Below are 25,276 nucleotides of genomic sequence, written 5' to 3'. Positions count from 1 at the left end.
AGGTACTAGCAGGAGCATTTAAATATTTTACAAACTTCTTTATGGAACTTTTCCTACACTGAGAACTCACCAAGTGCCCTCAAACTCTTGGCACTCCCACAGGTAATTCCTTGGGAAAGCTGAAGTTAATGAGTGCCTAAAGAGACTTGGGGGAAATGCAGCACTTGCACCAAGTTGCTGCTGTTCCCCATCCCCCCATGGTTCTGCTCTGGATCTGCTTTTGTCACAGCCTGGCAAACCCCCAGTGGGAAATGCTGCTTTGGGAGGAGGAGGAAGCATTACAGCTATTCCATGGAAAATGCAGAGAATCTGAGTAAGGCAAGTTGGAGAAGAATGGGAATTTGGAAAATGATGAATCCACAAACTGGGGTGAGCCCAATAGTACCCAAAATTAAATACTGAGCATTTTTTCCCTTTAGTTAAGGAAAAATAATAACAGAAATAAAGAGGTCTATGAAAAAAGAGAAAACTTTCTCCAGACATTGTATTTTCTAACAAGAGCATTGACACAGCAATAGAGCCAGTCTTACATGATTAAATCGTTATTTGGTGATAATTTATCACACTGGCCTAAGAAAAGCTATTAAAAGTATATTGGAAAGAGAAATACACATTTTACCAAAAATTGAGTATTTATTATTCTGTCTTTGTTATGTTACTTTCTCATGCTCCCAAAACCTTACATTTATCTACCAAGAGACTCTCAGCTAGAGGTGTTTGTAGACTCTTTGGAAAAGGAATCAAACTCTAAACAGATCACATTCAGCCTTAGCTGAGTAACTCCGGGAATAAATTAACACTACCTATATTCAGTAAATCTCATTCCTGACTAAAGGAGGCTTTTAGCATATAAACTGTTAAGAAGCTGCAAATGGAGGATTCATTTCCTGTCCTTCTCCACAGGAACTCTGGAAGAGAAAAGTTATTACTCAGTTACAGTTTTCCCCACTCACCTCTCAAAGGATGAGATTATTACAGGTCTCCAAATCTGGTTTCCTCAGCCTCTTGAAAGATGACTGAAAACGAAAATGCTGCCTCCAAAACATTCCCTAATTTGCAACTCCTCAGATGTAAACCATCACTGCCCCAGATGCTGAGGGTATGATCAGTATGACTGAAAAACCCCCTATTTCCTTGCAACACTTTATGTTAGATTCACAGAGAACTTACCCCAACCTCTTTAGTCTTCTGGCTTTTTTCCAGATCATGTTTTCTTCATCCAGCAAGTGCATTTTCCTCTCCAAGGGATCTGGCAGATAGGTGACAGATTTTTCCAGCAGTCCCAGAGCAGTTCAGATGGAACAAGAGCCCCAGCCCTCCTGGCACAGTAGGGCTAGGCTGACATCAAATCTACAGTCTCTTGGTTGTTCACAGGCAACCGGGAAGGGAAATCGTGCTTAGACTTGGAAGAGGTCAGGATTGGCACCAGCCTGGAGGTAAAAGTCAGTGTTTATTGACTGGCCTGGCAATCATCTTCACTTTTATTGATTATCTCCCAAGCACCATTTTTTTTCCAATTTGATCAAGAGTGTGTGATTTTGCTTTATTTGTTTAGAGAACAAAACCCAAGAACGTGTTTCTGGGCTGAGCAGCAGGCTTGGTTGTTCACCAACCAATTCACACCTGAATTTTATATTACTCCATAGTCCATATGAAGTTATTTGCTCATTTTCACAGGTACCTTTATTTAAATAATAATAAGCAGGTAGCTCACCAAACTGTCCTACAAAGATCTAAAAAGCCACTGAGTCAAGCCAGTGCTAAGGAGCAGCAAAAGCAGAGTTACTCCACGTGACCTCAAGGATAAAATATTCCTCAGCCAGAGCTTAAGTAGAATTCCTGAAACTGGTCCCAGCTGGCTCTGGCTGGGGTATTAAAGGCCTCTGTGTGCCCTCAGGTGACAGAAGGCCCTGAAAGTCTTCATGAGCTCTCAAGGTCCTGTCTCCAAGGATGTCTGATATGACAAGTGCATGCATAGACAATCTAAAGAGATGAGCACGAGCAGAGCAGCTCAGGGAGCAAGCCTAGGGGAGCAAATATCCTGTGATATTATCTGTGGTTTGACGACTTCACAACTGCATAGTTTTCATGAGAGTATTTGGTTCCCATGATGTGTCAAAGATTCATTCTTTGTATCTTTGCAGTCTTTTTCCAAGATATGAGTTTAATCTGAAAGACTTTTTTCCTTTATTCTCTGTTTCTCTTTTCTGTCATTGATACAGTTTTTCCACTGTGCTTTACCTTATCACTGTACCACCGTGTATAAGGCAAGAAAGACTTTCTGTGGAAATCTGGCCCATGGAGAAGCTTTTGCCCCTTTCCTATCAGTTCAACCCACTTTTATGCTGTTCGTCTTCTAACACATCCCCACCTCACAAACACACCTTTCTGTTCTTTGCTATTGCACCCTCTGAACCGATTTTCTCCGGGTAGCCTCAAACCTGTAAGAGCAGCCCCTGCAGCTGCTCCATGGCCTGGGCTCATGGATGAGGTGGTGCGAGCGGCTGACCCCGAGCACCGCCGGGTCGGACAGCGCTCCGAGCCGCCCTGTCCCACCGCGGGCGGGAAGGGAAGGGAGGAAGGGCCGTCCCCCCGGGGATGCCGCTCCTCCCCTCGCCGTCTCTCGGAGGCCAGGTGGCGGCGAAGGGCGCGGGAGCGAGGGGAGCGCTGCCGGCGGGGACGGCAGGTGAGGAGCGCGGGGCGCTGCCGGAGCGACCCCGGCACGGGGCCCCGGCGGGCGGCTCCGCGCTGCGCCGCGGCACCTGCGGCGGGCCGGGAGTGCCCACAGCCAGGGCTCGTTGCTTTCACAGCCCCTTCCGCGGGGCCGAGGCCGCCCGGCACTTCCTCAAAGTGCAAGCGGCGCTGCCGCTGCGGGCCGGGGCCCTCAGGCACCCTGCGAGCTGCGCCGGGAGATCCACGGGACCCCTCCTGGCCTTAACCCCGCCTCGTTAGCGCCTGGCTCCAGCGCGATTCGCATCTTGCTCCATTCCCGCTCAGCGTTTGAACTTTAGGGCTGTAAGGGCTAAAATCTGCGGAGTGCTCGGTCTGTAGAGGCACTGCTGCTTTTCCATAGCTGCGCTGGCCACAATGCGCCGCAGAAATCCCGAGTGGAGACAGCAGTAGCCTGAGGACACGTTTCTGGCCTGTTTGATCCACCCGTGCCAGGCCTTGCAGCTCCCACGTGGAGCCCAGGAGCTGGGGCGCGTTCCCGAGCAGATCCAGGCTTGACCTGAAGGCTGTGAGGTGTGGAGCCCTGACGGTTTGGGTTTGGCTGGGGTTTAATACTGAGGGGTTCGTTGTCCTGGTCGCTTTGCTTGCCCCGTTTTCAGACCAGGCTTTGTTTGTGCTGCGTACTCCAGTAGATTTACAAGTGTTTGTGTTGCCTTATCTTCAAACTGAAACCTCCTGGTCTGAAGAGGAAGTGGGGAGGTGCGCGGCTTTAGGGAATGATGAGTGCCAGGACTAGTGCACTGAGGCCATGGCTGTCCAAGCAGTGAAAGAAGGGGTTTCACCCACCCCTTGGGCTGCTCATTTTCACCCGTGTCAGCACAGGCATTTGTGTGCACAATTAGATTGGGAAGAAAAACCTAATTTAAAGACGTCCAAAAAAAATTCAGATGAGTTCCTAAATGTTTTTGCTGGCCCAAGAGGGCAGATGAGACTGCTGCCTTTCTGTAACTAATGGTTTATAGTGTAACAAGGTTTGTAGTGGAACAAGGGTAGGCAAAAGTAGAGTTCATCTGCTGGACTGCACCCCTGTGCTCCTGAAATAAAATCCCATCATTGTCATCCTTTGGCCATGGATTACTTTTGAAGTTGTTTATTGATGCTTAGGAGCACGGCTAGGGGCATTTTGACTTTTCTAAAGTCAGGACTTTTGTCTTGCTATGAATGCATTGCAATGACAGCTGTGCTGTGCACCTTGTACTGCACTTGTGCCTCACCTGCCTGGGAGACCAGCTCATAAAGTCAGGACTTTTGTCTTGCTATGAATACATTGCAATGACACCTGCCTGGGAGACCAGCTCGGGAGCTGGGTCTTGGATGCTTCAGGAGAGCCACAGCCCTTCCCCTCCATGGGTGCCCCCAGTCTAGTGCGTACCTAAGCTCTTAAATCCATGTGCACACAGCAGCACAAATTCAAAATCCTTTATCCCAGAGGCAGGAAAGGCAGTGTTCCCAGTGTCCAATACAATGCCTTTATTTACCAAGGCAAGCCAAGCAAACTTCTTGGACAAGTACCAACTCTTGTTGGTTTAGTAACTGTTTAGTGTAAAGGTGTAGGCTGGCACATGCAAGAACCCAGTTAACAGCAGGGCTTGCTCCACAGTGTGAGTTGGCCTCTTGGAGTCACACAGTTATGAAGCTGCAGTTTTCTGACTTCGGGCTCTCTGTGTGTGTCTGTAATTTTGGAACTTCAGGGTGGACTCCCAGCCCCATCTCAGTGAAACTCGCTGGTAAGGTGATTTCCTTCTAAAATGATGGCTTTGAGCTGGTCAGATTATTCATTTATAATGTCATTTGTTTAAGGGGAAATCCATCTAATCTTTAACATATACACTTTCATTGCCTGTATGTTTGGAATCACATTCCTTATTATTCGACTTTGTCATTACCACTTCATCTCTGTTAGCCCTTTGATGGCAAGTTTTATATCAGTGGGGTTGACATCAGGTTTTAAATCACTAAGTTCTTGTTTTTAAGAAGATCTACAACACTGTAACATTGTTACATCTCTTCTGGGTTAGTTATTTTCTGTGTTAAAAGCAGTCTGAGTAGGGCCCCTTCAGCTAGAGTCTGTGAGCTGGGTTCTCGTGTGCTGTTGAAAGTTTGCAATAAATTGAATTCATCCATTTTAGTGCCTATGCCTCAAGTGCAAAGGCCTTTGTCAGGACAGAGAGCTGTCTCACTGATTAAATATCACAAATCCTGCCTGCAGCATCAGTTACCTTATGCCTACAAGCTCTTTCTTCAGCAGAAGCCAGCTGATGATAACCAAAGCTTCTACTTGGAGCGTCTCCTCTAGTTTGGCTTGGCATGATTCAGTGAAACTCGCTGGTAAGGTGATTTCCCTCTAAAATGATGGCTTTGAGCTGGTCAGATTATTCATTTATAATGTCATTTGTTTAAGGGGAAATCCATCTAATCTTTAACACATACATTTTCATTGCCTTTATGTTTGGAATCACATTCCTTATTATTCGACTTTGTCATTACCACTTTATCTCTGTTATCCCTTTGATGACAAATTTTATATCAGTGGGGTTGGCATCAGGTTTTAAATTACTAAGTTCTTGTTTTTAAGAAGATCTACAACACTCTGTAACATTGTTGCACCCCTTCTGTCTTAGTTACTTTCTGTGTTAAAAGCAGTCTGAGTAGGGCCCCTTCAGCTAGAGTCTGTGAGCTGGGTTCTCGTGTGCTGTTGAAAGTTTGCAATAAATTGAATTCATCCATTTTAGTGCCTATGCCTCAAGTGCAAAGGCCTTTGTCAGGACAGAGAGCTGTCTCACTGATTAAATATCACAAATCCTGCCTGCAGCATCAGTTACCTTATGCCTACAAGCTCTTTCTTCAGCAGAAGCCAGCTGATGATAACCAAAGCTTCTACTTGGAGCGTCTCCTCTAGTTTGGCTTGGCATGATTACTGTTCACCTGTCCTGGCAGGAGCCTGGTGGGAACTCAGACGATTCACCCTGCTGAGAAGGACACATGCCTACATCCCTGTGCAAGTCAGCAGGAACTGCAGATCTGTGTCTGGATAATGCTGGCAGAGAGCCACTAAAGTTGTCTCCCCTTGTATGTACCCAAATAGGTAAAACTACTCTGGATTTGGTCCTGTGGGAGCAAGCTGGCAGAACTGCAAGTGTAACCTTTGATTTGCAGTAAAAATTAGAGCCCTAAGTGTTCAAATCAACAAAATGCCTTTGTTCACTGGACAGATTGCCAAAGCAGATCCCACAACTGCAGGCTTTGCAGTGTCCAGGCTGGTAGATTGGCACTGGATGGTGGGCAAACCCAGCTAAAACTGAGCTTTATCTACTCAAATGGAGGCATCTGGGTTGGGGGTGTGGCAAAACAGAACAAAACCAAAAAATCCCACATTCCTATCTTGCAAGATCAGTTGCAGGAGCAGAGTCTAGTTCAGAGGTAACGAGATAACACTTCTGAAGTGTTATCCATCCAAGGCTGCTGTGAAATCCTGGCAGCATGGAATGATGTTGAGGCTGTGGAGAAATGTGTTTGTTTCAGAATGGAGGAGAAACATCCTGTTTGTTTGGTTGGTTTGGTTTTGCAGAGCTTACACAGACCTTTCCCAAGATGGTTTCCTCAACTGAATATGGGTCGCACACCTGGGACCTCTTGCTGACAGTTGATCATCAACATGAAGGTGTAGCAAAGGAAATTCCACTACAGGTCACAGGGGACCTTCATGTTGGAGGACTGATGCTGAAATTAGTAGAAAAAATCAGTGAGTAAAGACCTGTTTCATTTACAGTGTTGCTAAATAATATGTGCATCTTTCCCTCTCTGCAGAAAGGCTTCTGTGTGTTTTGCAATGTGTCACACAGTGTCACACTTCTGTGTCACACAGAGTGTGGAGCTCTCAGACCCAGGGGTTTTTGTGGTCAGAACCCCTTCCTGTGTTCCACCCTCTGTGTTACCATAGTGCCAACAAAACTTTGGGGTTGCCTTTCAGTAGATGAAAATAATTAAACCAGGCTAACGACTCAGCTGCCTTTCCAGAAGGATGGTACAGGTGTGTGGTTTGGGGGGCAGCAGAGGTAGGTGGTGCCTGTTATCCACCCGTGGCTGTCAGAGAGGATCAGTTGTTGAAAGGCACTTCAGAATTCCTGTCTCTGTGCTGTTGTGGCATTCTAGCCTAAGTCTGAGCCATGTTGTCTATTGCATAAATACAGTTGGGAAGAGCTGGGAAAAGCCAAGACTAGCCGAGTCAAAGTTAGAAAGTGAAAAGTAAAATCCCCTGTGTACAGGAACAGCAGGGGAGCACAGATGGGGAATCTAAGATCACTTCTGTCACCCTCTCTGCACACTTAGACACGTGGTTCAGCCGGAACTGATATTAGCCAGAGTTTCCACTGAGTCAGAAGGATAATTTTTCACTGTTTTTTTTAAAATACTCAGCTGGTGTGAAAAGCTTTCTGGATTAATATTTAAAGCAAATATGTAACTGACTTGTGTCAGCAGCTTTCTTGAGACACAGCTCTTACCAGGGGACTCCAAAATAGGAGAGGGCTCTGCTGTGTTATGGACATGCTGAGGAATAGCCTCTGCCTCATGGAGCTGATGAGGATCAAGGATTGATGCAAAGACTGAAACAGCTTGGCCAAGATCATGCAGAAGTTTTACCTGCCACTACATATTGACACCTGGGAAGTTATCTAATCTTGGAATTCCCATGGAACTGAAAGCAGCAATACTTTTATCTCTTTCCTTGTGCATGTGCTGCTACTCAGCTGTGAGTAACCAAGACTTACATGCACTTGAAGCTGGTTCTTAACACAGAGATAAGCTGCTCAGTGCTGCTGCCAGGAGGCTGTGGAAGAGCTTGTGCCCGTCTGGGTGACAGGAGATTTTGTAGGAGGATTTTCAGCTTGCACTGACAAGTTCTGAACTGGAACCCTTGGTTGTTAGTCCTTATCCCAGCAGCACTGCACCATATGTAGCACCAGATTCAGGAGATGTTCTTCCCTTGTGGATGTCCACAAGACTAAGGCAGTGCCACAGTCAGCACCTAGGTCAGATCTTCAGGGAAAACAAACTTGGTTCCCAGTGACTGCTACAAGAAATCAGCTAACAGGGTCTAGGCTGGGACCTGTTGCTGCTGCTTTAATCTAAAACATTTGTGTGTTGCAGAGACCTGTTTCCAAACCAAGTGTTTTGTACATTTGCTCCACAGTTTGTTAGTAACCATTTTGTATTTTCCTAGAAATAGCACAAGATTGGTCAGACTATGCTTTTTGGTGGGAACAAAAAAACTGCTGGCTTCTGAAAACCCACTGGACACTGGATAAATGTGGGGTGCAAGCAGATGCTAAGCTGATCTTTACTACCCAGCACAAAATGCTGCGGCTTCGCTTGCCAAACATGAAGACTGTGAGACTGAAAGTCAGCTTCTCTTCCATGGTGTTCAGGGCTGTCAGTGACATCTGCAAAATGCTCAGTAAGTAAAGATAAATCTCCTCTGGCAACTAAGCTGGAGCATTTATTGGGTGACTTTGTTTTGATGTGAAGTCCTTGCTCACAAAACTGTTTAGCTCAAAGAGAAATCTGAGACAGGTTTTTGGTGGTTTCAGTATGCAGTGCATGTCAGTGGTCCTTAGTCTCTGTGATAACTGAGCACTGTCAGGAATGTGTCCCACGAGCTGCGGGAGTACTGGATAGTCAAAGCTGGCAGTTTTCTGGGAATCTTTGTCCTCCTGGAGCAGGACTTGGTCCTGATTATTCTGTGCCATTGACTAAGAGCATGAGATTATCAATGTCCTACACCAGCCCTCACCACAGGCAATTTTACTGGTGTCAACTGATTTATCACCTATTTTCACTAATAATATCCAACTCTGCCTCTATGTGTTCACTTCAGATGTAGCATGTTTTAAATGTTCAAGACTTCTGTATGCCCAGATCTGTTCAGGTCAGGGCACACCTAAGAACCCCAGCCCAGCCCATGAATGTCTCACAGCACTGAGTCCCCCACTCTTCCCTATAACAGAGCATTTCCAGGCAGAACGTTTGGAGCATGCCAGCTGTGTGCCTGTAGTCAATGGGAACCAGTTGAGTCTATAAGCAATCTTCAAAATCCCTTTGGTTTAGGGTAAAATAGGGATTAAATTCCTCATCTTAATTTAGATCTTCAAAGCTTAGTCCATTAACACACTCCTCTTCAGAAGGAATTACTGCCTCTTATTGAACCACTTTCGATTTCATCTCCTAGCAGTAGATTGTGAAAGGTGCAGTGTCTTTATTATACCTAACAGCTCTGATATAATGATGCCATAATTGTCCAACTGGCATTTGGCCAAATTAAATATTCCTACATTTTCCCTCCACATTGAGTCAGTACAGAAGCACTGTAACTTTGAGTGAGTGAATACTGTCAAAAATGTCTTTGCTTACCCCAGGCTAAAAGTGTTTTTCAGAAATGAAGTGCCAGGTTTGTGACTGGAAATACCTGTCTGGATTAGTAGTGCATTAGAGAACAGTGAGAACCAAGACAGAATCCTGTATGAGAAAGACACTGAATAATAAAAGGTGTGAGCCTCAATTACAATTGCTTGTTCATAATTTAGATATTTCACAGAGGTTATTATGCTTATAGGTGACTGCAGAGCTGTTAGGGAGAAAGAGCTTTTTTCCTGGCATTCTAAAATGCAGTTACACTTCCTACAAAAGGAGATTTAAATCCTGTCCAAACTCATTCTTACAGCCCAAAGCCTTTGGCCTTATTATAGAATTAGTGGATTTTCCACAGCTTCTACTTTCAACCTGCTAAAAATAAAGCCCAGATTGCAACATGAAGCTTCCTGAAATGCTGTTACCAACCATGGGTGCTCTTTTGGGTGTAATCATCTTGCTTCACTTCCCAAACTGCCTTTGTAGATATCAGGCGGTCAGAAGAACTCTCTTTGTTGAAGCAATCAGAAGGCACACTCAAAAAGAAAAAGAAAAAAGACAAGAACAGTAAAGAACCACCTACAGAAGATATTTTAAACCTGTGCAACTCTCCAGTGAGTTCTGGATTACCAGGTAATGAAATATCAATGTGATTTTATTGTTCTGCCTGGAAGTCAAAAGGAGGAAGAAATTCTTTGTTACACAAAGGAGGCCAGTTTCATGTAGGATGGTCTTGGAGACACAGTGGGCCTGAAATCAGTGGCTTCAGAAAATATCCAATGTGTCAGTATTTCCCTCTTGTCTCTAGAAATGTGTTCATTTCCATGAACATAAGAAAGGCCACACTAGAAAACAGGTTGTGGCACTGCACATAAGATGTTGCTGCTGCCCTTTGAAAAAGGGGGACAACACTTAAAATATTCATTAAATTTGGCAGCCTGCAAGGAAAATGAGGAATAAAGGCTTGAAAACATGCATTTCCCATGCCCAACACAACTAAGACCTCACAGAGCAACAAAGAGCATTTCTGTCCCTGAGGTTGCTCACCTGTGCAAGGACAAGACCAGCTGGAAACAGCAGAGATAGGAGACTGTCTTGAGAGAAAAGGGTTTGGTTTTTATGATGGAAAGCAGTGGACGGGACCATTTTTCATGGCAATAACATGATGCTCTTAACTTGCAGCCAATCCAGGTTTATACAGTAAGACCATGACACCCATTTATGATCCTGTCAGTGGGTCACCAGCTGCTTCCACAATTACTTGGTTCAGTGATGGTTCCTCAGCTGAGCAGAGCTGCAGCATCCTGGCCCTCAGTCATCCCACGTGTTCCCCAGAGATGCTGGCAGAGATGTACCAGCCACGGACTTTGGCTGACAAAGCCAAGCTCAATGCAGGGTAAGGTGCCTCTCTGAGATCCTTTGGGTTTAAAATCAGCAATGATGTCCTTGTGCAGGCTCTGGGCTAAAGTCTCTTGTTAGATGAAGGCAAATTCAGTTGAGCACAGTGGGCACAGCTAAAGCACAGTGGGCACAGCTAAAGGACAGTTTGCGTGGGAATCTCCAAAGGCTTTAAGTAGACAGTGGAAAGAGACATGTGGATAAGTTCAGTAATTTTGCATTAAAAATAGGTGGCTGAGTTCTGCACAAATAAACATTGCTTGTTGTATGTACACAGAAAATGGAAGTTGGAAGTCTATATGAATGCTCCACCTTCTTGAGTTACCTGAATTTCCCCTAGATTTAGAGGAATTAGAGGTGTTCCCACTTTAGTTTCACAATTGCACTGGAGCTCTGCAGGTGTGATGGTTTCTCCTGTACAGATGGGTTGTTTTCTTCCACAGCTGGCTGGATTCATCTCGATCACTTATGGAACAAGGTGTTCAGGAGGAAGATCAACTTCTTCTACGCTTTAAATATTACACTTTCTTTGATTTGAATCCAAAAGTAAGATCCTTGTTTTTATTGCTATTCGTTGTTTGCCTGCTTTCATGTTAAGGAGCTGTACAGCAATATAGAATATATACAGCTCTGTGTAGAATTTTAGCTAGGATTTGTAAGAAGCCCTTCAGAGAGATCAAATTCAGCTTCTCTCCCTCAGCTACAGCTGCACTTTTACCCTCTGGACACTGAATCACCATTCCTCACATGAAATGAGATCTTAAATTTAAAGATGGGATTTGAAGAGCACCAGAAACAGTATCCCTATTTCCAGAGGGGCTGCTTTACTTTCTGCATTTCTTTTAACAGGAAAAATTAAGGGGAAGACTAGACTAGCAGTATCCTAAATGATGTAAGGAGTCCTGTTTTTGAAATTTGGCTTTAAAATTACATTAATACTGCACTGTGCTCATTGAATTTCACAGTTTTTCTGGGCTGAAGCCCTCAGAAGAAATCAGGGCACTTTCCAGTTTACATGACATGTTTTTGGGTGAAATAGCACCTGCACTAAAATCCAAGTGCATGTCTCAACTTCAGCAGCCCAAACATTTGCCTTCTCTGCCCCAGCCAGCCCTGGAGCCATGGGATGAAATGACCCAAAAGAGCTTCAGGCAACCTAATATCTCACCTCTGCTGGGGAGGTCACACTCCAAGGTTTACCCTCCCATCACCTACATTTCTGCAGCTCTGGGGCTTGAACATTTCTGTGAGTCACTTCTGCTTATTAACCAAGTCGATAATAAGAAACACTAACTATTGAAAAACCGGATACTGAATTAAAGCAGATCTGGCAAATCTCAAGCCAGTGCAAAGGCAGACATAACCAGAAGTGAAAAAGCCAAGAGTGGAAGAAAGGAAGTGAGGAACAAGAGAGTTCTGCAGGTCACATTCGAGTCAGCCATGCCATGTGATTTTCCCCAGTGTGGTTTCACATCTTGGTTACACCAGTCCAAGGCTTCCTGCCTCAAAGGGGGAGGTTGGGTCTCACCTTCTGCCTCCGCCAGGGGCTCCTGGTTGGTTTTGTGTAGGCTCAGCCAGCCCTGGGACCGTGCACACAACCACCCGAGCTGGCACAAGGCATGAGGGGGCAGAGGTGGAGGAGGAAGCGCTGTGGCTGAGCCCAGCTGCAGCAGGCTGGGGGCTGTGCTCAGGTCCCCAGTGGGCGCTGTTGCTTTCCCCCAGTACGACGCGGTGCGCATCAACCAGATCTACGAGCAGGCCCGCTGGGCCATCCTGCTGGAGGAGATCGACTGCACCGAGGAGGAGATGCTCATCTTCGCCGCGCTGCAGGCACGTACTTGAGCCCACTTGCAAAACCTGTTCCCTCAAGAGGCAGGCACAGCTTAGGACAAGGCTAGGACAGAGCCCAGGCCAGGAGCTCTGCTTGGGCTGGGGGTCTGCTCTCGGGGTGAGAAGCAATCAGCAGTGTCCGTCAGCTAAAGCAACTGAATTCAGTAGCAGCACTAACACCATTATTCACACAACTATGGAAACATTTACTGACATTATCTGCGCTCAGAATATAATGTTGCTGTCAGTATTAGTATAAAGTGTGGCTTCCCATAGCAGCTACTATCCCTTCACCTCTTCTTCCTGAAAATTCCTGTAATACACCATGTGTAGCCCTGTGAACATTTCCCAACAGACAGGAAAAAAGCCACAGCACAATGTGAGGATAGGGACACTGTGGAGTACTTGGAAATGTAACATGACTGAGCATGGCTTAGTCTCTGACCGTAGGTAATAAAGCACAAACTTGCTTTAATAATAAATTCCTTCCTTTTAACTGTAAATGGAGCTAACAAGAATTCACAGCCTGTCACTGCAGAGCACCACAGCACCTTGCTTCCAAGTATCCACCTTGTATGGATGGCAGGTGAGGGATCCAAGTGTAACAGCCTCCCAGAACAGGGGCAATTATTCAGCAAAGGAATACAAATACTCATAATTAAAATAGGAGATCATCATCAGCTATTGCACAGGAGTCACAATGGACATGGCTGTTTCCTTGGGAAAACCCCCTGATTCCTGCAGAACTTCACACAGTTGTCCAGGACCCAGGAGACCAAATGATGTGTTTTCAAACACTGTGATTGTGTGTTGTTAATTGATGTATTGACTGTTGGATGCTGATGTTTTATTTTAGTACCATGTAAGCAAGTTATCATTATCATCAGACACACAAGATTCCACCTGTGAATCGGAAGTGGATGAAGTAGAAGCCGCCCTTTCCAATCTGGAAGTGACACTGGAAGGTGGAAATAAAAGTAACATTTTGGTATGTCCTGTGGGATCCCAGAATTCCCTTTGCTGTGCCGATCTGTTGACTTTCATGAGCCTTCCTGGTTCTTGATTTTTTTAACAGTTGATTACAGAGTTCATTGTACTAAAATTATTCCTAATTATTCCTTATTAGGAGGACATCACAGACATCCCGAAACTTGCTGATAATCTCAAACTAGTTAGGTGAGTTGTTAAAATTAACAATAAAACATACAAAACCAAAAGCTTAACCTTACGAGAGATCTCTTGAGTTTTTCATTCTAATCTCACAGTACATCTGACAGTTATAAATTGAGAAATACCCCAGATAGGTCTAACCAGCCTAATAATATTCTCTTCCAGTCTTTCTCTTCCTGCTTCTGACAATGTTCCTTGGCAAATCTCTCCCACTCCTGGGATGCTGGGTAGCTGTGTTTGTACTTATTAAAGACCCTGCTGTCTGTATTTCCTAGTGCTCATCAGTCATCATCTCTAAACAAAAGAGCCTAAGTTTTCTTTTCAATCCTATTTACTTTTTTTTCTGCCAGTAGGAAACCAGAAGAAACTTGCAGTTCTCCCTGAGAAGAATTTCTGAAAGTAACCCCAGGAAATGTAGTTTTTAACAAAAGGAACATCCAAATTACCCCTTTCTTACCAAACATGGAGTCTGTTTTTTCTAATACCAAAATGGGTTTCTGTGATCCCGTTGCAGTCTCTTTTTTTATGGGTGATTTAAATGTCTGTAGAGACCTCTAGTCTGTAATGCCTTTTATCACAAAACAGTCTTTGTGTTTTAGAAAGATAAAGTGTTCTGTTGTACAAGTATTTATCAGATTCATCCGTTGACAGATGGTATGGGAACTGAAAACTGCACCTGAAAAATTTTAACTGTTGGTAACTGCTAACAATTGTTAATTATTAATTTCCAATTTGGAATTTTATTTGACATTCTTATTATGAAGGTGGCTTAAGATTAAAGGGAATTAAGGCTTTTAACAATGGGTTAGTTGTTTTTCCCCAGCAGTAGAACAGTTTGCTTTTATAAGCATTCAGCTGTTATTTGTCATCACAAAAAAGTTCCTATATAAATGATAAATCACTTAGCAAGCCTAAGGCATTGTAGAATCCAGGAAGGGTATTAAACTTTTCTTTAAACAGCAACACTTTGTGGCTATAATTATGTGATTAATTGTAAAGCTGAATGCAAACCTGTGATGTCCCACTGTTTACTGTTCCTGTGGTGAACTTTTATTCCTATTTATTCACAGTATGCACCACAGTAAATGCTACTTTCACGTGGGGTCAGTATTGTGGAGAATTGCAACATTTTTTTCAAAAATAACAAGAAAAAGCTTTCTAAAAAGTTTTCAGCAACTTTTTCAGGGACAGAAAAATAATTTTATCTGTCTAAAAAAATTTCTAGTCCCTTATTTTTGAAGAATGTCGCTGTACTGGAAAACTAAAAGCCAAATTATTTTGTAGTTTTGAAAATCCAAGGTTTTTTAATTTAAACATAAAAATTTCATTTCTAGAAAGGATTCTAAACTAAGATTTTTAGACAGGGTCTGGAGATATGTATAGGAAGAGCATATATAGTACATCACTGTTTTCCAGCTAGTTCTATAATCTTTGTACCATCCTCTGAGATTTAAAGGGAAATACTGGAATTTTTTTTTCTTTTTTTCTTCTTTTTCACTTCATTGATGACCTTTGTCACTAGCTGTGAAGTATTTCTCCACTCAAATTTTCTCTACTCAAATGCTAATACCTCTGGTTTTCTCTCCTGGAGGGCTACAAAGCTTCTGTAAACTCAGTGAAGAAATAGAATTTTGTTGTGTTAGATATGATTCAGATTAAGGCAGAAAAGCTGATCTCTGCTTCCTTCCAATGAATACGAGTTGGTTTTATGGGTGCAGATATTCAAGATAAGGCACTGTGAACAACTGATGCAAAATCATGTTAATTATCAGGGGTCATTTGTGTTACTGAATTCATGGGGCAAATTAGTCTGTTAGAAGGGAATGGCTTTGATCAGTAATGGAAGAAATAAATGAGAAAAAATCATAGATGGGATTCAGCTGAAATCTGGGGTAAAAACCATGTCCATACCTGGATAACCTGGACTGGATCCAGGCATTTCCCACCCCCTCCCTGACACAGAGGTGTCATCCCCAACCAAAGCCATGGGTATGCAATTTCAGAGGCTCTGTAATATTTGTGAGGGACTCAGCAATTTGTTTGTGTTGAAATAAACAAATGAGATTTCTTTTTTCTGGCAGGCCCAAGAAGCTGGCACTTAAAGCTATCAAGACATATTGGTTTGTGTTCAGAGACACTTCAATATCTTATTTTAAAAACAAGGAATCTGCACAGGGAGAACCTATTGAGAAACTAAACCTAAAAGGTAGGAATTCTCCTTTCTTTGATTTTGCTTTTGCATCTGTGAACTGAATAAAACAAATCCCTGCTAGAGTCAGGAAGGAAAGCACAGCAGCATTTAGTCTGGAAGCTTTTTCATTTCCTGAGACTCCTAAGCGGGCAGAATGCACCTGCAGAAGAGGCTTAAACAGAAAGGATTCAACAGTTTAACCCAAACTGGATGATCAGAGCCTATTTGTAGAATCCCCTGTACTGCTGAATTCTTCAAGCTGAGTCAGGTAGGGAATGTGACTTGTGGGATGCTTTATTTCCAAATGCTTTCACTCTACATTAAAGGGAGTGTTCCCCTGTGTCCTTGGCAAACACACAGTGGCAGCAGAGGATTAGGGATGGTGCCATGGGCATGCCAGAGGCTGTCCCTGCATTCTGCTGTGCAGGGACAGCTCCAGGGCCTTCTCTGGGCCTTGTTGGTGTGTGCAGGGGGATTGCCATGGCTACAGGCAGCTGCTGGAGGAGGAGCCCTGGCTGTGCACCCTGTGTAGCCTCCATCTACCTCTGCTCCTGCAGGGACACCTCTGGTCAGCATCAGGGAACCAGTGGTGCCCAGTACCCATCCTAGAAGAAACCTTTGAAATACAAGATTGACCCCTGTGAGCAAATGGCTCTGCATCCCAGTCTGCATATCCTCAGTAGGTCAGAGAATGCCTGGAAAAAGAGCCAGGGTGGCTGGAACCTCACCAAGTAGCTTCTCCCTCCAGTTCCTCTCTCCATCTCGAGTGCTGAGTGTTTCCTAAGATCAGGCTGAGGTTTTGGGAGCACTCCCATCCTTTCACTTCCACGCTGACTCACGTGCTCCCTGAGCCCAGAGCATTCATCACCCTGGCAAGCCAGACCAGGCAGTGAGCTGCAACAAAACCTTTCATTAGGGCCTAAGCTTCAAAAGTCCTGGCCCTTAGTCTCAAAGAAAAACAGCCACAAAGTGCTGTTCCTTAGCGTTAAAACAGCAATTAAAGTTACTGATGTAGTAATTAAAGAAATTAATTTCCTTCTGATTCCCTGTGATCTAGGATGTGAAGTTGTACCAGATGTAAATGTTGCAGCAAAGAAGTTTGGAATCAAATTACTAATTCCTGTTGCGGATGGCATGAATGAAGTATATCTAAGATGTGATAATGTGAGTAATAAGAGAGAATTTGAATTCAAAACTTATGGCAGATTGTCCTGCTCCAGAATTTGTATAGAAAAATGAGGATGCTGCAGAGAGTTTATTGTCTAAATCTTTAGAAAGTTTAAGAATGGTGTTGTGGCCTAACAAATACATAATTGTTAAATACATAATAAGGACAGTAAGTCACCTTGTGCTTACCATCAGTTGCCAAGTAAAGCTAATAGGAAAAAAGACAGAACAAACTATCAAAAAAAAAAAAAAAAAGTTACAGTATTTTGTTCCAATATTGTCAGAGAATTGAAGTTTGAATTTTGTTTTCTTTTTTCTTAATTAGAACTCTCCCCATCCCCCAGATGAGGAGACCATGATAAGGATCTACATTAGTTTTCAGTTTATTGAAACGTATCAGATCAAATTGTGTAAAAAATGTTCAGTAGGTGAAAACCAGTCATGCAATAAAATTTCCAAGAGAATCTATTTCAGGGTATTGGATTTCTTAGAAAATGTAAAACCCAGGTGCAGCTGGAACTAGTCCAGTCAGGAAGGAAGAAGAGTAAGAAATAATTGTCTGTGTTTCAGGAGGATCAGTACGCTCGGTGGATGGCCGCTTGTGTTTTGGCCTCCAAGGGCAGAACAATGGCCGACAGCTCCTACCAGCCCGAGGTCCAGAAGATCCTTTCCTTCCTCCAGATGAAGAACTGGACCATGTGTTCCCAGGCTGCCTCTGAGCCAGAGAATGTAGATATGAAACCCGAGTGCTTCGTCTCACCGCGCTATACCAAAAAATTCAAGTCCAAGCAGGTATCCTGAGTATGGCTGCTGGCTGGGCGTGGGCAGTTCCAGGGGTTGCTCAGGGATGAGGCTGGATCAAAGCAGCATTTGGAAGCCATGCAGTACAACTCCCTGCAATAGGGAGCCATTTGTCCCTTGACAAGAGGCCTTTTCTTCAAACTGAACACAGGGACAGGTGTTTTGGCACCTCCAAGCACCTCTCCTGCATCTATATCCTGGCTTAAGTCATCCATGATGTTCTGCTCCTGATAACACTGTTCCTGAAAGTCTCTCCAGAGTAACAAAGGAAGCATTTTAAGGACTGCAAGCCACTGTTCCCATCTGAATCAACAGGGTCTTCGTGTCCTCTTGCCCTTCAAGCCTTTCCTTGCTCTCTACCTACTTCTTTGTCCTGCTTTGCTGTGCAAGAGCTCAGCCTGCCCATCCTGAGGAGGGTCCCCAGAGCAGTGGATGGAGCCAGGGCAGTGCCTCACCAACCCAGACCTGAGACCTTGCTGTGCATTCTGCCCTTTGCACTTGGGATGTGTCCCCAGGTGCCCTCTGTGCTGCATCTGCACAAACAGTGACAGCAAACTGTTTGAACACAGCATCACACCTCATGATTTCTGATTTAGTGAAAGCAGCAGGATTTTTGTTCTCCAGTCAGCTGACAACTTTCTTCCTGTGTTTCCCAGCTGACTGCCCGTATTCTGGAAGCCCACCAAAATGTATCCCAGATGTCCCTGGTGGAGGCCAAGCTGCGTTTTATCCAAGCCTGGCAGTCCCTCCCTGAGTTTGGTTTATCCTACTACATTGTAAGGTAAGTGCACTCTCACTCACATCAAGCTGCTCTAAGAGTTCATGCTCAGTGATTTGCAGGACCCAAGCTGCGTTTTATCCAAGCCTGGCAGTCCCTCCCTGAGTTTGGTTTATCCTACTACATTGTAAGGTAAGTGCACTCTCACTCACATCAAGCTGCTCTAAGAGTTCATGCTCAGTGATTTGACAGTTCTCTGACACCCTGTTCCAAGAGCATTTTCTGGTTTTCCTCCCACAGCCTTCTTTTAATTTTTGTGAGTTCCATCCTGCTGTTTTTTTTCTACAGGAGTAGCACCCAGTAGCTCCATTCCTGCAGTGAGACTCTGCATTACATCTGCCTTGGTACAGACTTCTTGGGTTCAGCCTGAAGTAACCTCTCACTAGCATTAAACTCTCACTGTCATAAACTCTCCAAAATGTATAAAATGCATGTCTAATTGGTGTGCTCAGGTTTGCAGGATGTGCTCACTCTGACCCTTGTTCATTGCAATGCTAATGCTAATTTATTTTGTACTTCATTAAGAAAACAGCAAATTATCCCTTTTTAAGGCTAATCTGGAAGAGCAGTGAGCACAAAGGTCCCATTGTGTTCACAGCAGCTTCCTTGGACACAGCAGAGGTCTGACCTGCAGCCTTTTCTCCTGACAAAACACCAAAAAGCTGAAAATTACTGGCACAACCATACTTAGAGGCACCTTCCTTAATTTATGTTTAACACCCTTCCAGGGCTGGCTAGGAATCATCTGTGGTACAGTCTGATCTGCATTATTGAACTGTGACTTCCCAAAATCCAGTAGCCTCATGTGAACTGTGAGATTGTGCTGGTCCTTGGATGTCCCAGGTTCCAGACTGGGCCTGGGAGTCACTTGAGAGAGCACTGCTTGTTTGGAGCCAGAATTCTCCCTGAATTCCGTGCCCAAAAATGGTCCCTGACCCTGTTGAATTTACTGCCACAGGTACAGGGGGTTTTTTTGCCCCATCTGTCACCATTAATCCTGGTAAAAGCACAAACAAACCCAACACCTAAACTGCATTTTGTAGTGGTGAATTGCTGCAAACTGCTGGGCAGTATCTCAGTGGGGCATTAAGCAAAGCACAAATTGTGTCCAGGTCACATTTTGTCCCTAAGGTATGGCTGCATCTAAAGAGAGAAGGTTCACAAACAGGATCAGAAATACTGAAAATACTCACAGCAGGCAGATGAGGTTTCTTCCAGCTTTCAGCATGAAGGTAGAGAGAGGAAGGTTGTTTCTTTACCAGAGTAATCTGTTCCTACCTATTCCCAACTCAAAAAATATTGTCCCCCAGAGTTTTTGATGCTTTTGTATTTATTTTTCATCTCTAATCAGATGCAAGTTGAAATGTTAAAATGCCTCAGTAATTTTGTAATGTGATATACTCAAAAACATGTATATATCAGTTGTTTTGATTATATCATTTAGGTTAATATAACTAGAGGAACATGTTTCAACATTAGAGAAATTAAGCAACAAAAATTATTGTTGGCATTTTTTCCAGTAAAAATATAATCCAGTTCATGCATTTGTGAAGAACAGTATTTTTTTAGCAGGAAACTATGAAATAAAAATATTTCAGCCAGATCTACCTTCCTTATTTTCCATCTTACACCATGGTTCACCAGCCTACAATTTTGCTTTATAACAAATCCTGTTTTAGAGCTGGGTCCAAGCTCTCCTCAATCCCAGGCTGTTATGACTTTTCCCACGTTTTTTGCACTTCCAGGGGAGAGCAGCTGAAATGTTTCTCTAGCCAGAAATCATTGCTCAAAGGCTTTGGGTTCTTTTCAGGTTTAAAGGAAGCAAGAAGGATGATGTGCTTGGGGTGTCCTACAACAGGCTGATACGGATAGACATGGCCACAGGAGATCCCATCACCACGTGGAGGTTCTCCAACATGAAGCAGTGGAATGTGAACTGGGAAATCCGCCAGGTAAACCTGGAACAGCTCTGCCTTCTGCCCTTGCATTTCACACACTCAAGGATGCTTTCAGAAAATATTTTCAAACCTCACTGAGAAGATTTTGAACGTGTTGTGACATGTTATTAAATAAGCTGTCTGCAGTTTTTCTTAGTGGAGTCTGTAGTGAAAAATCAGAAACTAAAAGGTCACCAGTTTTAAAGGTTCCTACCAAGCTTGTTCTTGACAAGTTGCTCTTGATTTTGATGGGATGAAATAGAGACTCCAAGGTGAATTCCAACATGTTGCGTTTACTGCTCTGTCAGTAAAAATATCATTTTAACTCTCATGTATCTTCCTCTACATTGTGGTGGTTCAGTCTCTATTACAGACTGAGGATACAGGAGCCCTGTTTGTCCTTGGAATCCCAAACTGAGACTGCAAGCCCTGTAACTCTGTGTCCATGTGTGGTCCATTATTTGGGGCTTCAAAGCTTGAATCCAGCTGTATAAATTGTAGGTTTCTGGGTGGAACTGGTGTGACCTGATGTAAATTGAAGCAGCCTGGAAACTGTTCCTGCCTATGGAGTTTTGCAGGAACCAGGAGAGATCAGATACACTCCCTACTGCTCTCCTGCAGTACTCTCTGCACCAGAGCCTGTAATTCTGAGTCAGGTTTACATTAAATCCCTCTCAAAAAAGGCAGAATCCACAGTGATCAACTAAGCTGAGTTAGCTGCATTTTAGAGCTAACAGCAGCTGGAAACCAAAACCGGGACCCCAAAGGCAGATTTAAGGTCAGCACATAACAATGGACAGATTAAACATTATTCGTTAGACAAAGAGTCAGGAGTGCCATTCCCGCTCCTCCCAGTGTTCACTTTATATGCCATTGGGAAAAAGCTTTAAGATTTTGTTGCCTGCTTGAGCAAGCAAAAGTATTTCACCACAAGAGGGCCCTGATGTAGCAGCAAATCCAAAACCAGTCAGCCAAACACCCTGAGCATCCGGCAGACCCAGAACTCTTGGCTAGCAGAGGCAGGTAATGTTTTATCACAGCATTTGTGATCCAGCGGTGTTCCCACACTTCTCTTTTTTCAGCTTATCTGTCTGATTTTGCCACATCTGTTGTCCTTAGGTTGCCATCGAGTTTGACCAGAATGTGTCCATTGCTTTCACGTGCCTGAGTGCAGACTGCAAAATCATCCATGAGTATATTGGGGGCTACATCTTCTTGTCAACGCGTTCCAAGGACCACAATGAAACGCTGGATGAAGAACTGTTCCACAAATTAACTGGAGGTCAGGAATGAGATGAAGTAAGCTCTCTTCCCACTGCCTGCTTCTTTTTAGAGCTAGGACTACCAGAGATTAAACAAAAATATCTGTTTTGTTAGTTGCTGGTTACTAATTAGTGTATGTGTCTGTCTTGTACTATGACTGGAATTGTTTACAGTTTTTGTTAAATACTGAAGCTGAAGTTGCTGGATACTGTACAGCAACTCCATCATCAATACTTGAGAAAATTTAATTATCTTTGACTTCCTTTTGTACAGCTCAGTATTTTTAAATAAACAGTGTCTAGCCACTGGACAACTTTTTTATCTAGTATTTTTAATTGCAGCAATGTTTAAGCATCCAGAAAAAGTAACTTGAGGATATGGTACAGTGAATTTTCTTCTGTTACAGCCAGGCAACTTCTATTGTTAAACTGGCCATTGTTAAAGAGCCCAGCATTTATCAGAACTAAAGCTGAATAAATATGTATTTTAAAGCTCCATGGTTTGTCTAACACTTGCCCTGAGAACACAAAACATTCCAAAGTCCTGCAGACTAAGCTATTGAAACTCCTGTAGTGGTTACTCAGTTGCTCAAAAATGTGGAACCCATGTCCACCTTCATCCACTGAAGTGGTTCCCTGAAAGCCAGAGAAGACACAGAGCATTCCTCTTGGCAAAACTGGATCCAAAAGGTTCATCTTTTGAGGAACATTGTTACTTACCTGGTTGAAAAATGTGCTTTAGGAACTATCTAAAACTACTGAAGAGGTCTCTGAGTGTGTTTCTATTTCTGTCCCTGTTACTGTGTTTCACTGACATCTCACTGAACTAAGCCGTTCATGTGAGGATCTGAAAAGCCTGTAGAAATGATTTCACATGTGTGCTGCAAAATGCAGAGAGTGGTGCCCAGAGGGCTGGAGCCCCTCTGCTCTGGAGACAGGCTCAGAGATGGGGGTGCTCAGCCTGGAGAGGAGAAGGCTCTGGGGAGATTTAGAGCCCCTGGAAGGGCTGCAAGAGAGCTGGAGAGGGACTTTTGTCAAGGACACACAGTGATGGGACAAGGGGAAATGGCTTCCCTCTGCCAGAGGGCAGGGCTGGATCAGATTTGGGGAGAAATTCTTCCATGTGAGGGTGGAAAGGCCTTGGCACAGGTTTCCCAGAGGAGCTGTGGATGTCTCTGAGGAAGCAGATCTGAAGCCAGCAGCTCTGCCTGCTGGAAGGAGCCGCACACATCCACCGAAGTGAATGAAATTTGATACTACCCTGTAAAGCAAGGACAGGGTGAAACCGGGAGAATTCACGAAACTGCTGGACAAACCAAAACTTGTTTCACATATCTAAAGAAATACAATGGGCAGGTGTTGTCATATCATAAAGGGATGCTGCAAAAATCGGCATAAATTCATAAACATCACTGGAAACTGAGAGCCCTGATTTTCATGCCATGTGCTCTGCTTTTCCCCAGCCCGTCAATGGACATCAGTGGAATCACTCACCATAAACATCACTGGAAACTGAGAGCCCTGATTTTCATGCCATGTGCTCTGCTTTTCCCCAGCCCCTGTCAATGGACGTCAGTGGAATCACTCAGAGTTTGTGCAGTTTAAACCATGGCTTAACATTTTGAAAAAAGAAAAAAATTACAGTGTACTTCCCAGCCCTCTGTTCTTCTCCCTCCTCAGCACTTCTTGCATGGGCTGAGGGACCAGCCAGTTTTCCTTCAGAAGAGAATTTACCCACTTGTCACCTGCTTGACACAAGCCAAGTATTTTCCTCCCCAGGGCCAAACACCGGCCATATTTAAAGCCTGCCTAAGGGTGCCATGGAAGAGTTAAATGCTCATAATTAGTGCCAGCACCTCTTCCATAGACAGCTGCCTTCCAGATCACTGTCCACTTAGGCTTTGCAGTGAGGATCCTGACCATGCAGCCCCTCATTTGGCAAGCAGCACTGCCAGACTCCTGTGGGCTGCTCCCTGGGAAGCAGAGCCATGCTTCCACTCTCGGAGCAGAGCTTGTCCCAGAGTGCTGCACGGAGGCCCTGTGGCTGCCACTTGCCTACGTGACCTGAGCGCAGGAATGCAGAGACAGGGGAAATCTGAGCATAGCTCTCATTAGCAGCGTGTTGCTCATTTCGTAGCTAAACAAGCACGTTCACTTGCAGTTCAAGCTGTCTGCTGGGATTTCAGAGAAACTAGCAAATATTTCCATTTTCTTTCCTGCCCCTCCTTCAATCTTACCCAATGTGTCACTGCCTTTCGACGAAATCCTTCACTGCTGCTTTGCAAGGAGGGGCTCTGCCAGCTCATCCCGGCTGGCTGTAAGCCCTATCCTTTGCCATTTTAGGTTTAAGAGAGTGATGCCCTGCTGATGCCCTCTCTCCGTATTTCCTTGGGTCATTCAGCTCTATCTTTTCCTTGCCCCACTCACTTTCCAAGGCTTTTCCACAATAGGTGGGGAATAGGTGGGAAAGGAAACTGCAGCTGCTTTGAGTGCTGAATGTGACTGCAGCTCCTCTTCCCACAAAGAGGAGAGGTTTCAGTGGGAAGACTCCTTCCTGGAGAGGCTGGAGTGGGAAAGCAGGACCCAGGGCATTCCTGCACTTCCACAATTCCAGGCTGGATATGGTGGGCAGCACCTGAGAGGAGGCCTGCCCAACCTGCCCTGCCTGACACCTGCAGCAGCCACAGCCTGGAGTCATCTTTCATCCCACCCCATGTCACCCAGCACGTCCCGCCAGGCTCCGGACATTCCCTCAATGCACAATGTGGAGTTCCACACCCTCCCCAATTTGTGCAATAAGCTGATCACCCTTGGCTCTCATGAGCTCATCACACCTATTTATACACAGGGTTAAGACCACGGGCTCAGGGGGCTGCAGAAACCACGTTATTAATTGCACAGTGCCAGATGTGGGAGAGGTTTCCCAGAATGAGTGCAAGCAGGACAGGGGCGTCTGCCCTGGAGTGTTGCAATACAGAGATTAAATCCTGGACAGGAATGTTATTAGATGAAAACAAACCTTTAGGAAATTTACACCTCAGCTCAGCTGCAACCCTATTCTCTACACGGTGCTTAATTAAACCCAAGCCAGGTCAGGGTGAAGCATTGCCGATGTCAGAGGATCCTGCTGCTCTTACATCAAATTCCAGAAGGGATTTCACCACTGCCTTCAGCCTGGGTTGGGAGACACACACACCCCATCGTTTTCTGAAACCTCAGGCTAAATAATCTTGTTCTTCCATTCTCTCCCCTTTCTCTGTAGGAAAACGTCTTGCTTGTGCTTGATCTATGGACAGACCTGTGAAACAGTTTTGTTGGCTTTAAAAGCCTTTCTTCAGATTTTTTTTTTTCAAGATATTTTCATTCTTAACCATCACTTGGATCACGGCCAGTAAAAAACATTCACCTCTTAAACTTTACAGCCTGGTACCATCCTCACCTTCTCGCGCTCTGCTTATCTTGGTGTCACTAAGGAATGCAGGGCTCAGCCCGAGAATTCCTGCGGGCAGAGGGGCTTTGTGCAGCCCTGAATCGCCCCTGGGGAGGGGGCGTCTGCTTCAGCTCTTTGCAGCGCGCGTGTGAAAAGGCTGACAGGAACGCCTGCCTT

At 44.5% G+C, this 25,276-nt stretch overlaps 2 protein-coding genes across 6 annotated transcripts in view; one reads left to right on the top strand and one right to left on the bottom strand.

Annotated features, from left to right (window-relative positions):
• The window catches only part of BMP2 (bone morphogenetic protein 2), a 266,059-nt gene extending 264,201 nt beyond the window's left edge, over positions 1-1,858 (bottom strand). Inside the window, exon 1 of the mRNA XM_039717154.1 lies at positions 1,171-1,858. The gene's annotated coding sequence lies outside the window, so the exon portion shown is untranslated. The remainder of the gene's footprint in view (positions 1-1,170) is intronic.
• A 735-nt stretch (positions 1,859-2,593) lies between these two features.
• Positions 2,594-22,167, top strand: FERMT1 (FERM domain containing kindlin 1). 5 transcript variants are annotated; one of them, XM_039717162.1, is made up of 16 exons: positions 2,594-2,686; positions 5,668-5,815; positions 6,299-6,472; positions 7,952-8,185; positions 9,622-9,768; positions 10,318-10,531; positions 10,977-11,079; positions 12,256-12,363; positions 13,220-13,351; positions 13,490-13,539; positions 15,615-15,739; positions 16,782-16,888; positions 17,462-17,683; positions 18,349-18,473; positions 20,281-20,422; positions 21,527-22,167. In XM_039717162.1, the coding sequence occupies exons 2-16, from the start codon at positions 5,713-5,715 to the stop codon at positions 21,698-21,700; spliced, it is 2,160 nt and encodes a 719-aa protein (XP_039573096.1). In that variant the 5' UTR covers positions 2,594-2,686; positions 5,668-5,712; the 3' UTR covers positions 21,701-22,167. The 5 variants fall into 5 exon arrangements, with proteins under 5 accessions (XP_039573096.1, XP_039573099.1, XP_039573100.1 ...); XM_039717165.1 differs by having other exon boundaries at positions 5,668-5,799; positions 21,527-21,700; XM_039717163.1 differs by lacking the exon at positions 2,594-2,686 and adding an exon at positions 2,693-3,243 and having other exon boundaries at positions 21,527-21,700.
• Positions 22,168-25,276: the final 3,109 nt, after the last annotated feature.

The sequence above is a fragment of the Passer montanus genome, unplaced genomic scaffold (genome assembly GCF_014805655.1).
Source record: "Passer montanus isolate IOZ18808 unplaced genomic scaffold, ASM1480565v1 scaffold37, whole genome shotgun sequence".
Lineage (NCBI taxonomy): Eukaryota > Metazoa > Chordata > Aves > Passeriformes > Passeridae > Passer > Passer montanus.
Note: the sequence above shows the minus strand (reverse complement) of the source record. Positions and strands in the feature narration are given on the sequence as shown.